At 66.6% G+C, this 12,229-nt stretch overlaps 1 protein-coding gene across 7 annotated transcripts in view; it reads left to right on the forward strand.

Moving 5' to 3' along the window:
* Positions 1-12,229, forward strand: part of LOC117645893 (hemicentin-2) — a 51,253-nt gene that overhangs the window by 29,256 nt on the left and 9,768 nt on the right. For all 7 annotated transcript variants that reach the window (XM_034386435.1, XM_034386438.1, XM_034386436.1 and 4 more), the window contains exons 2-3: positions 9,076-9,562; positions 10,496-10,692. In XM_034386435.1, the coding sequence (XP_034242326.1) occupies positions 9,076-9,562; positions 10,496-10,692 (684 nt within the window). The remainder of the gene's footprint in view (positions 1-9,075; positions 9,563-10,495; positions 10,693-12,229) is intronic.

Here is a 12,229-nt window from a genome sequence, read left to right on the forward strand (position 1 = left end):
TTATATTGCCCGGTTTTATAGGGGATTCCAGAATCCGGTAGTCGGGGCATCGGAGCGTCCGCCGCGCTCGGTCCCCGTCAAAGGTGGCCGCCGCTCCCTCGTGGGGACACTGTGGGGGCCTGCACGGCCTCCTGTGGGTCCCCGTCCGGGTCTCCGTCCAGGTCTCCGTCAGGGGCTCGGCGCCGCCGTCCATGTCGCCGCACCTAATGAGACAGGGCGATAAAAAGGCCAAGGTGACGTGGACGTGGTGGCCGCGACACTGTCGGATCCAGAGCCGGCCTGGGGGGGGGGAGCCAGGGGGAGCCCATTTTGCCTACTTACAGGGGTAACGTGTTGCTTTCTCGTACCTTTCAGGCGGCTAGGGTCAGGGGCGGGGGTCAGTTACCCCCCCCCCCCCTTTCTTTCTGGATCCGCGCTTGGCGGGTGACGCTGCGGGGCGTCGCCGTGTTGCCCGCCGCCCGGGCGTCGCCCGGCCCGCGCTGATTTAGTGGCGGCCTGGCGGTCGGGGCAGCGCGAGGTGCAGCGGCGCAGATCGCATGACCGCGCGGGGGCGGGGCCCTGGCGGGGCTGCGGGCCCACTGGTGACAAAGTCGGCCGGGCCGGAGGAGGGAAGGGAAGGTTTTTGTGGCAAATAGCGGGCTTGGCGCTGTTTGCGCTGTTGGTGCTGCTGCAGCTCCGGTCTGATCCTCTCGGACAAAGGCCGCCTTGTTTGGGGCGGACGGCGCTGGTACTGCTGCTGGCACCGTGCTGGCACCGTGCTGGCCGTGGCAGAGCAGGGCCCCATTCTGCTGCCCCGCCTTTGTGTCCGAGGGTGCACCTCGGCGTGCGTGTGCAATTACAACGCGTGGCCAGGTCGCCGTCAAGCCGCCAACAGGTTGGCCAGCGCCCCGGCCTCCTCGTCCTCGCCGTGGTTTGCATACTGCGACGGTGATTGAAAGAGAAGAGCAAAAGCAGAGCGAGGAGCAAGGCCTGGAGGCCCCGACAAATGACGGTCCTGAAAAAAATGGAGGAATCGGTTCTGGTGCTGCGGGGACCTCTCTGCTCTAATGCGATACCTCTCCGCCCCGCCCCGCCCCGCACGGAGGTCCCTGGAGATAATTAAAGCACTCTCGTACCTGGCCTCCTTTCTTGTCTCTCTCTCCATTTCGTTCCCCTCTCTCCCTCTCTCGTTCGGAATTTCGTGGGTGTCGCTGGCGGAACGCCGTGCCGGCTGGAGCACGTGCCCAAAAAGTTGCCTTTTCAAAAAACACGGCCAGAGGGGGAGGAGTCGAAATGGCGACGGTGACGTGACACCGATATCGATCCACGGTCGTCCTCTACTCGGCGTCCGCTGCGTTCCGGGAAGCGACGAACCGACGTCTCCGCCGTGGCCAAGTCGATGCCGAGGCCGGCCGAGGCCGCAACCCGTTCAACGGCCGGCCTGGCCAAGCCTGGCTCGGCCCGGCCCTCCCTCACCACGTCGCGTCGTAAATTCTCATATCACACACACACACACACACACACACACACTCGAGTCGTACGAAAAGGGAAGAGGACATTCCAGACAGTGGGCGTATTTTTTCCTGCCATCTTGTCCGGATATTCATATGACTGCCGTGTCAAAAAGGACCCTCTTGTCCGACGGAGATTTGGCGGGGCGGGGTGGGCGGGGCGGTGTTGGTCCCGGGTACGCCCGCGTGCCGTCCGTGAGGCTACCTGAGTTTGTGAGGTGTTTGGTCCCCACAGGGGGCCTGCCCGCTTGCCCGTCCGTCCGTCCGTCCGCGTGGATATGGAGGACCATCGAAGTCATCCATACAGAGGGTGCCCCGCCGAGAGGCTGGTCAAGGGGGTGGGGGGCGGCGCAGCGTCGCTCCGTCTCTGTCGCACCCGCGGGCCGTCCCGTAGGTCCGTAGGGGTGCGAGAGAGACGGAGAGAGCGACGCAGGGCGGCGGCCCCATGCTGCTGCGCCGGGATGGCCAGGACGGCCAGGTGTCAACCCTGCCGCATGCATCCATGCATCCGAGCCCCATTGTGGGCGCTCCGCTCCGCACCGTGGGCCCCCGGCCCCGCCGGCCCTCCTCCTGGGAGTCAGGGCATCGCATAGTCAGGAGAGCCGTGAGAAGTTTTATTTTTCTCCCGCAGTTGCGTCAGTATTTTGTCACTGGCTTCGCTGCTTGGCGAGGCTTGGCGGCTTGGCGAGGTGCGACGCTTTGTTGGCGGCAGCATTTTTCGGTGTCGCGGATGGCACGGCGCTGGCCTCGGCGGCCTCGGCGTTGCCGCATCGGTGGGAACGGCGGCGGCGGCGGCGGTCGGTGCACCGAGGCGTCGTCTCGTCGCTCTCCTTTGAAAACCAAACATTTCGAGGCACTTCCCCGGCTTCCCTCTGCGGATCGCGAGAGAGAGGGAAAAGTGGGGGGGCTGCAAATGAATAGAGGTGATGCAATTAGAGCGCGCGGGCCGGGCAGGGCCGGGGCGGTGCACTGTAGGGCCGAGCGGTAATGCAGGCAGATAAGACTTGACGTGCGAAGACGGAGAAGAAGGAGTGGAAGAAGTGAACGGACTGTGGAGGAGGGGTGGTCGAGTCCAGAGTGGGCCCGGCGCCCAGGGCTCGGGGCAAAGGGGGCGCTCCTCTTTCTGGCCGCGAACGGCGTCTGTTTTTTTGACCGGGTCGGACAGTGCCCCATTTGCATACTGCACCGCGAAACCAACGCTCTGTGTGTACGTGTGTCTGTGTGTGTGTCCGTGTTTGTATCCTACTTGTGGCCCTCATGGATCAGGCTGCCCGTCACGCCCAACGTGGCACGTCCGCGACACACACACACACACACGCACACACAGTGCGCGTGATAGAAGAAGGAAAATTCGTGTGATTCATGAGTGCAATAAATCAGTTGGCTGGCTTTTGATTTAAAGCCGCGGCGCGTCGCGACACTGCGTCACGGCCCGGCCGCCCGGCCACGCGGGGCGTTATATGGCGGAGTCGTGTGTCGCGCGGCGGGCACCACGCGGCGCGGTCCCTTGTGGCGACGCGGCGACGCCCTGCAGGCCGGGCTGCAGGACGGCGAGCTTGTCGGCGAGCAGCACACGACCTGCACACGCCGCGGCCCACGGTCGCCGCGTGGCGTGGCGGCCGGGTCGGCGTTTCCGGCGTCTTCGCGGAATTGGAGAGTCGCTGACGCGGCGGCGCTGACGTCGTCGACGCGGACGTCGCGGCCAGTCAGTGCGGGGAGACGGAGAGGAGGGCGCCGCGGTTGCGCCACCGGCCGCCGGGCCCTGGAGGGCCTTGCCTTCGCCTTTCGGACAGCGTCCGCCTTTTTTACGAAACGGCGAGGCGAAATGATGCGGGCCCGGCCCGTGGTCCGGCCCGTGGTCCGGCCGGCCTGTTCGAGGCGGTTCAAGGAGCCGTTACCTTTATGGGCCTCGCGGCGTGCCTTCGCCTTCGTGCAGGGCCAGCAGGGCCGGCAGCAGACTGATGCCGGGCGGCGTCTCGTCGCTCTCTGTCTCTCTCGCACCCGCACGGGACGCGCCGCGAGTGCGAGAGAGACAGGCAGGGCTGCAGGGCCGCGGCGTGCGTCGCTACCGCTACCTTCTTTATCGATCCGCGCGTGAACCCTTGATCCTAACGGGACGCACGCGGCACGCACGATGATGTCCCGACGGGGTCCTCGCCGGTGTCGTGGCGGTGCGCATGCGCGGTGGCCGTGGCGCCCGCAGCCCGCCCGCCCGCCAGGCCCGCCCGCAGGCGTGCACCGTGGGAGCATCCTGTCCAGGATGGCCTGTCCTGCTTCCTTTGAATCACCATCATCTTCACCGCCACCTGCCGGCCTGCCCCCGCATTGTGTCGGTTTGTCTTCCAGTTTGGCGCGGCCGGCCGCAGGACGTGCGTGCGCGGCCCGTCCCGGACTCCCGGACGGACAGGTCCTCCTGGAGGGAGTCCTGGAGGGTGGCACTGACCGCGCTGGCGCACTGCTGCAACCTGCTGCGCCGTCTCCGCCACCGGAAGTCGTCCCTCCTCTCGTTCCGCGCCGGGACTTTTAAATACGCCGCGTTCAAATAAACCCCCCCGGCGACGGCTGTGTCCGTCGCCGTCGTGCCCGGCATCGTCAAGTAGTGTCTGGCGCCGTCCGTCCCCCCTTCCCCTCTCGCGGGGGTGATTGTGCGTCGCGGTGGTCCCGCACGGCGTCGTCCTTGACGTCGTCCTGGCCGCGTCCGGTGGGCCGGCGGGCCTGAAGAAGGCGGGCCGGCGCGGGGCCGCCCGGCCACGACGACGACGTCTGCCATTTAGCTAGCCGTGACTCTTGCATTTCGGGATCCCGCCGACGTCATGCCCACTTGGGGTTCGTTTGTCTGTCGCGTTTACCTCTCGAGAGAAAAACACCGCGGCGGCACGGCGGCACGCCACGCCCGCCATTTTTCTCCCTTTGAGAGCCGGCGATGATGAATCGGCTGCCTGGCGGCCGATTTTGCGTCCCGCGTCGCCGCGGTGGCACAGCAGTGGCGCGGCGCGGTCTCCGCATCCGGTCGCCGCGCGGCAGCGCGACGCGACGCGCCGGGGAAGTCGGGTCTCTGGACGCAACAGTTGGTAGCGCTGCACGGCTTGGAGGCGGTTGGCAGCCCTACCTCGCCTGCCTGCCTGCCTGCCCGCCTGGCCGGCTCGCTTGCAGGCAGGATCGTAGGATGCAGGTGTCCGCCTGGCTGGCTGCCCTGGCTGGCCGCGCCTCGCGCCCGTCAGAGGGAAGGCCTGCCTGCTGCCAGCTCGGCCTGGCCGCCCGCCCGGCCGTCCGCCTGGACGCCAACAAGTCATGTGGGCGGAGCCGGCCGCAGGTAGCTCCTCGCCTCCTTCCCTTCCCCCCGGACAAGATGGCCGCCGCTGCACCGGCATGCATGCGCCGTGCGTGCTGGCCGCGCTGGCCGCCGGCGGGCAGGGCCTCGCCGTGCCGTGCCTCCGTCCGGACGGCAGCCCGCTCCAAGAAGGGCCGTCGCGCCGTGCCAGAGTGAGTGCGTGTTTTCAAATATACATGGGCCCCGTCTGGCTCGGCGTGTCGGATCGGACGCGGCGTGCCCCGCCCTGGGGGTGGCGGAGGCCGGAGGTACAGGCACCGCCAAAACGAGTGCACCGCCAAAACGCAGCGGCAGCGGCCCTCTCGCACTCCACCAGCGTTCAAGTCTCCGCGGCGCCGCGGCGGCAGCGACCCGCCTGTGGCACAGCCTGCCGTCTGATTCCGAGCACTGCTTTCGTCGCTCTGTCTCTCTCGCACTCATGGGGCGGTCCGTACGGGTGCGAGAGAGACAGAGCGACGAAGCAGTGTTCTGAATCAGACGGCTGTGGCAGCCTCGGCGTCAAACTGACGAGTGGGTGTCAGCGCTGGCGCACGCACTCACTCGCACACACGCACACTCACACTCGCTGGAAAATGAAATGGGATTGTCTTGTTCATATGGCCGGCCGTGCCGAGTGCCGTGTGTGACATAGGCCCGGCCCCGCCTCGGGTAACGGTTCGCGAGCTGCAGAGCCGGCTGCACCTGCTCGCTGACCGCCCCTCCCCGCCGCGCCCCGCCGCGCCCCGCGAGCCGGTCGGGCTAGGTCCGGTCGTGGTCCTGGACGGGCAGGGGCACGGGGCGGGAGGGGCCTAAAAGTTTTAAAACCTGGCGTGAGTGTTTAGGTAGTCTTGCCTCGTCCGGGGTCGACGCGACTACCGACAGCTCGACTTGTTTGTAAAAGGAATAAAAAGGCAGCGGGCGTCCGAGCCGAGGCTGGGGCCGAAGCCGGCCGAAGCCAGCCGAAGCCGTCCGGCCGGAGCAGCGGGGAAGGAGAAGGGAGAAATGATAATAACAAAGTAGTGGACAAAACAACGTCGGTGGGGCTCAGGGAGCTCGGGGCCTCTCCTTTGTCTCCTTCGTGCCTCGCTGTCGTTCCGTCGTTCCCGAAGGCGATCGGGATTGAGGAGACGAAGCTGCCGGAGAGCTCGTAATGGCTGCCCGGCGGGTCTGCCTGCCTGCGCCTGGCGGCCTCACACCGACGGCGTCTTGAACCTCTCGGGTCCTCGCGTGCGCCGTGCCCTGCCCGCCCCGATGCCGTCAGCTGTTGACGCTCCGCTTCCACGAGACGGCCGTGTTCCCGGAACGCGGAACGCCTCGTGCACGACGAACAACGCGCCAAACGGCTGGCCGTCGATGTAGGCTCTGCGCGGAGCCCGGCCCGGAGTTGGGCCGTGCCTAAAATAAGAAAAGTGTAGCGACCGCCCCGCCCCGCCCCACCCCGCCCTGAGCTGCTTTTCTTGATCCGACCGCATCGCGATCGGCCTGCATGGCGTAGAGTTGGCACACTTGCAGCGGTTGGGAGCGGAGCGGCGGGGCGGAGCGCTGGGGAGGTGTCGCTCTGGCATGGCTCCAGCGCTGGCTCCAGCTTTGGCTGCAGTGGGCTCCAGCGTCGGCGGCCGCGTCGCCTGTTGAGTCTGAGTCCCGCGACCCGGCGAGGTAGGCACCCCGTCGTCCGCGGCGGCGCGGCCCTGGTTCCGGCCGTGGCCGCGGTGGCCCCGATGCGACACCACGACCGCCTAATCGTGCGTACGAAATGGCACTCTTTGTGGGCCGCCTCTCGCTGCCGGCCTGCGCCGCCGTTAGGCGTTTAGGGCGACCGGCTGATGCGGCACTGCGAGGCACTGCACCGTCGGGGCGCACTTTCTCCCGGCCGCGTCGTGGACTTGATGGCCGTCGTCGTGGCCAGCGCGAATCAATGCGCGCCGAGCTGTGCGTCGCCGGCGCGTCGTCTCGTCCGCCGAGCGTCCGCTTTAAATCGGGACGCCGAGCGCTAAGCGTCGCTAAGCGTCGCTAAGCGGCCCGCCGGGCCGGCCGCCCTTAGACGCCATTAGCCGCGTGGGCGTCGCGGCGGCGCACCGAGCAACGCGCCGAGCCGGCCGATGCACGGCGCACAGTGGGCCAGAAGAGCGGCGGAGCGGCCAAAATTATAGACGCGTTTTGAGCTCCAGAGTCGCTAAATGGGACTTGAACCGAACGTGTGACCCCACCAATGGATTGCTCTCCGAACGAGGAATCCATTGGTGGGGTCACACGTTCGGTTGGTGTCCCTCTTAGCGACTCTGGAGCTCAAAACGCGTCTCGACTTTTGGCCGCCTCCACCGGTCTTCTGGCCCACTGTGCGGCGGCGCGGCGCGTCCAGACCCACTGACCCCGACGCCTTGGCCGCCATCATCATCGCCGATGTCGTTTTTCACGTCGCTGCCGCTCATGTACGTCGCCCTCGCGGTGCACGTAGGCCCGGCCCAGCCCGCCGCGGCGCACGTTCGGCGCGGACGTGTGTGCGTGCACTGTGAGCGCGGCGAGTGCGCGGCCCTAGGCTAGGCTGCAGCGCTGCAGCGATTGCCTTCACCTTAATCTGGGGTACGTGCGGCCTGCACGCCCTGGCCCGTTAGGCGGCAGGCGATATGGAGGCGAGGCTGACAAGGCAGCACCAGAAGGCAGCGGCCGGAGCAGTTAGGCCCCGCTTATCACTGCGTCCGGCTGTGTCCGCGGCTGCGTCGCATGAGTAAGGATTTTGGCCGCCGCGCCGCGCGCCCCCGCCCCGCCCCGCGGGCCCGAAATGTCAAAGTGAAGGCTGGTCACCGTTACCCCGTTCCAATGGCGTCGCGCACAATGCTGATGATGCCGGCCGTTGTTGCGTTTGCTTTTCATCTCTTTTTTCCTTCCCTTTCTCCCTCTCCCTCTCTCTCTCCCTCTCCGTTCCTCTATCTCTATACCTGTCTCTATCTCTCTCTCTGTTGCCTGCGGCCGTCGTTCCCGGCCGCGTTGTGCGCGATGTCCATTTTTTCAGCGTTTGCACGCGTCGGCCGGCCGGCCCCGCCTCCGCCCCATCCAACCCCTGTTTACGACCCCCCCCCCCCCCCTCGCTTCGCCTTTTCTTCGCCAAGCCTTCGGCGGCACGACGGCGGCAGCGGCGGCGCGTCATCTTAAATAATTTGCATACAAACAGCAAAAAGTGAGCGCTGGCTGGTGCGGTGCTGCTGCCTGCTTGGAGTGTCCGTGGAGGGGCTGGCTTCCACCGCCGGGCCAGCCTGTTGGCTCCCGAGAGGCCCCGCCAGCTCCGCCACTGCTCGGCGTGGCGCTGGTTGATGACCCCTGCAGGCTATCTCCGTCTGGCCGGCCAGCGGAGGCCCAGCCGGGCCGCGCCGCGGTCGGTTTGGCTTTGCCGGCTGCGCCACTCGCACGATGCGTTTCGCGTTTCTCCCGGCGGGGTCATGAGGTCCTTGCAGCCTCCCGGAGGCGGGGGGGGGGGGGGGGAGGAACAGCGCGAATCTAATTGTGGCTGGAAACGCTTCGCAGTGTCGGCGCGCGGCCCGCCAGTGTACTATACGTTCTAGATCGAATGCAGATCTGCGCGCTGCCGCCGCCAAGGCTGCGCCGCCGCGCCGCGGGCTGGACATGCAGTGCCCCGCCCAGCCCCCGCGGTGCAGCGCGGTGCCGCGCGGACCGGCTGGCCGGCCTAGCCGCGGACCGGACCGGATCAAGAGCGCTTTTTGCCGGACTGCGCTGCCGGCTGGACTGGAGCCTGGCGCGGCGCGGCGGGGCGGGGGCACTCGGCGTCCCATCAGAATACAACAGGAGTCTCGCTTGACCAAAAAACAAATTGGAGCTCGACTCCTGCCTCTTCGGCTGCCGGACGAACAAAGGGGCGGGGAGGGGGAAAACGGGGGAAGAAAAAGAGGAGAAACTAGAGGGGGTGACGGACCACGAGGAGCGCTGCAGACGCGGCGCTGCGGACGCGGTGCCACATCGGGCCGAGCAGGCCGAGCCCGGCATGCCGTTAATGAGCTCGGCGGGGAGGGGCACTGGAAAAAGTAAAAAACGAGTCGTAAAAAAGTCTTTTAGTCGCTGGACGTGATGAAATAAAACAACGCCCTTGTCGGATCGTCGCTGTTTTTCACAGTGTGGCCGCTTCTTTTTGGTCGCGCCCGGCGGCGGGTCGGCGGCGGGCCGCGGCGTGCAGCGCGCCCCACGTTCCGCTCTCTCTCTGTGTGTTGATTTGACGGGTTGTGGCAAATTTATAACGTCCCTTGTGTTTTCTTTTGCGTGTTGCAGGGGTGGCGGCCTCGCTGCTGTGCGTGGCCATGGCCGCGGGCTCGGCGGGCGCGACGGCGGCGGCGCCCGAGGTCCGGGACACGCGGGAGGGCGAGGACGTGTCGCTGTCGTGTCGCTTCGCCCCCCAAGTGGCGCAGCAGAACCCCACCTACTTCTGGCTGCGCGTCAACACCCGCAAGCACGACAACGTGGCCATCGGCGACGCCCCGCTCGACACCAACTACCGCCTGGACTTCCGGCCGGAGCAGGGCCGCTACGACCTCCTCATCAGCAACGTGTCGTACGAGCGCGACAACGGGCGCTTCGAGTGCCGCGTCAAGGCACCCGGCTCGGGCCTGGACCTGCACTCGCACGTCGTGGCCCTGACCGTGCTCACGCCGCCCGACGCGCCCGTCGTCACCCCCGGCGTGCGGCCCGTCGCCACCGAGGGCAAGCCCATGCAGCTGTCGTGCGGCAGCACCGGCGGATCGCCCGACCCCGTCATCAGGTGAGTGGCGCGCCCGGCGCACTGCTTCGAGTTCTCGAGTTGTTAGCGAACGGGCTGCTCGCCTTCCGGCTACCTGTTGGGGGTGGCTGGCTGCCCGGCTGGCCGCTAGTTGCTCCACTGATTGAGTCATCTCAAGTAAAGGGGATCGACAACCGAGGAGTTTACGGCGTGCAGCACCGGAAGTGAGAGGGAAAAGGGGGGGGGGGGTTGCCGCTCCTCTTTGTTGCCGGCAGCCCCAGCGAGGCACAGCCCGGCACGGCCAGGCCCTCGGCTACAGCGCAGCGCGCAGGTGGACTCGGGAAGCAAAGCAAACAGGCCGAATCGATTAGCAGCGGACATGCCGGCCATCTCTCTCTCTCTCTCTCTCTCTCTCTCTCTCTCTCTCTCTCTCTCTCTCTCTCTCTCTCTCTCTCTCTCTCTCTCTCTCTCTCTCTCTCTCTCTCTCTCGCGGGGCGCCCCGCTCGGGTGCGAGAGAGACGGCGGGGGGCTCATCCCGACCGGGCAGGCCGGCCGTCTGATTGATGGACAAGACGGACTGGACTTGGGACGGGGCTGCAGCCGGCCGGACGGGACGGGCGACGGCGGCCCAAACTGGACCGCGCGTTGTAATGCGGGCTAAGAGCCCCGGATCGACCCAATCAGGGAGGCGGGGCGACCGGGGGGTCATTGAGGAGAACGAGGTGCGCGTCGCGTTTCGCCGTTTCGGCATGAGGATGAGTAAGTGAAGCGGCGGGCCTGACCGTTATGCACGGGCCAGCATAATCGGCGAGGTTGATGAGGCGGCCGGTCCGCCGGGCTGCCTACCCAGGCGCCTGCAAACTGCAGGCGTTCGGGTAGGCAACCCGCGCGGCGGCCGTGCGTAGCGTGCCGGAGGAGTTGCCTACCTCGCAGGCGCTGAGGCCACCGAAACTAACCTTTTTTCGTCTTTTCCAGGTGGTACAAGGAAGGCAACACGTTCCCGCTGGAAGCCACCATGAAGAACGGCGCCTCCCGTGACGTGGCCACCACGGCCGTGCTGACGGTGAACGCGTCGAGGACGGACGACGGCGCCGTGTACCGCTGCGTCGTCTGGAACCGCGCCATGCCCGAGGGCACCAAGCTGGAGACCGTGGTCACCCTCTCCGTCAACTGTGAGTACCGTCGCTTTTGCTATGGGTTTTTTGCGGGCAGGGTAGGACTGGCCTTTCCCTCCGCGTTGTCGCTTAGCTCGCGCTTAGCGGACTTTTACGAGTAACTTTACTGGCCTCGGACGTCTAGTTAGCCTGACGGCATGCCGCGGCGCGGAGCCACGGAGCCTTGCTGCACACAGGCAGGCACACTGGCAGGCTCGCCTGCCTCGCCTTCGCCTTTTTCGCTACTTGCATAAGAAATCAATCAGAGCAGCCCCTCATTAAAGGCGAGGCGGTCCGGGAGGTGGCAATGGAGGGGGTTATTAAGGCGGGGGCCGGCAAGCCTTGTCAAGCCGGCCGGCCAGGGCAGGCAGGGCGACGTGCGGCTAATGCGGTTTCAATAACCCGTTCATCTGATAGCGACTTGGTCCAGGGCCAGCCGGCCGGCCGCAGGGCCCTCTTCTTCTCCTCCTCGACGCCTACGGCCTCGTCGGCGTGCCGCCGTGCCGCCGCGGTGCCGCCACGCTCGCCGCGACGGAAGCCCGTGGGCGCGGCGCTGGCCGCCCTGCACTCGCTCTGCTGCACTCGATGCTATCCGTTACCGCGCACACATGTACATGGACGCGCCGCACAGTGAGTGGGCCAGAAGACCGGTGGAGGTGGCCAAAACTCTAGACGCGTGTTGAGCTCCAGAGTCGCTACACAGGACCCGAACCGAACGTGTGACCCCACCAATGGATTCCTCGTTCGGAGAGCAAGCCATTGGTGGGGTCACACGCTTGACTCGAGTCCGATTTAGCGACTCTGGAACTCATAACGCGTCAAGAATTTTGGCCGCTTCAACCGGTCTTCTGGCCCACTGTGCGCCGTCCCACTGCCGCTTTGGTAGGGGCTTTGGGTTCGGGGTTTGGCGGGGCGGCGACGCGTCGCTCAAACCCCGCCGCGGCCGTCCGCCCCTTTTCCCTGCACGGCAATTAACGGAATTGGCAACGGCGTCGGCGGGGCGGGGCGGGGCAGCGGAGAGCGCGCGCCGTGCCAATTCGGCCAATACCCCTCATCGCGCTGCCGCGCTGCCTCCAGCTCTGCCCGTGATTATCGCTGTGGCTTCTTTTGTGCTTTCGGGGAGCTTGGGGGGGGGGGGGGGGGCGAAAAGCCGCGGCCAGGGGATTTGGGCAGGACCTGCTCGCTCAGCCAATCCGCTCCCTGGGGCGGACTGCATAGACTAGGCCAATCTGGCTGCTGCTGGGGCTGCTGGGGCTCGCGCGCTGCCTCGGTCTCTCGAGGGGAGCCGAGGGAGCGGCGAGGCGGCCGGCGTTCTTTTTCTCGTGTTTGTTGTTCCACATCCCAAGTTTCGAACCGAGCGAGGCGGGGCGGGGCGGGGCGGGGCGGGCGGGGTGGGGCGTGCCGAGGGCCCTCTGGAGTAAAGTCGCTGTGCTGTGCCCGGCCCTGCCCGTCCCCGTCAGCAGCAGCGCCTCACTCCAATAAAATGGCCCTTTCTAGGGAAGGGTCGTGGTTTCCAGAAAACAAAGCGCTCTCTTTACTGTGTCGTCGTCTTTTT

Source organism: Thrips palmi, unplaced genomic scaffold (assembly GCF_012932325.1).
Source record: "Thrips palmi isolate BJ-2018 unplaced genomic scaffold, TpBJ-2018v1 HiC_scaffold_19, whole genome shotgun sequence".
Lineage (NCBI taxonomy): Eukaryota > Metazoa > Arthropoda > Insecta > Thysanoptera > Thripidae > Thrips > Thrips palmi.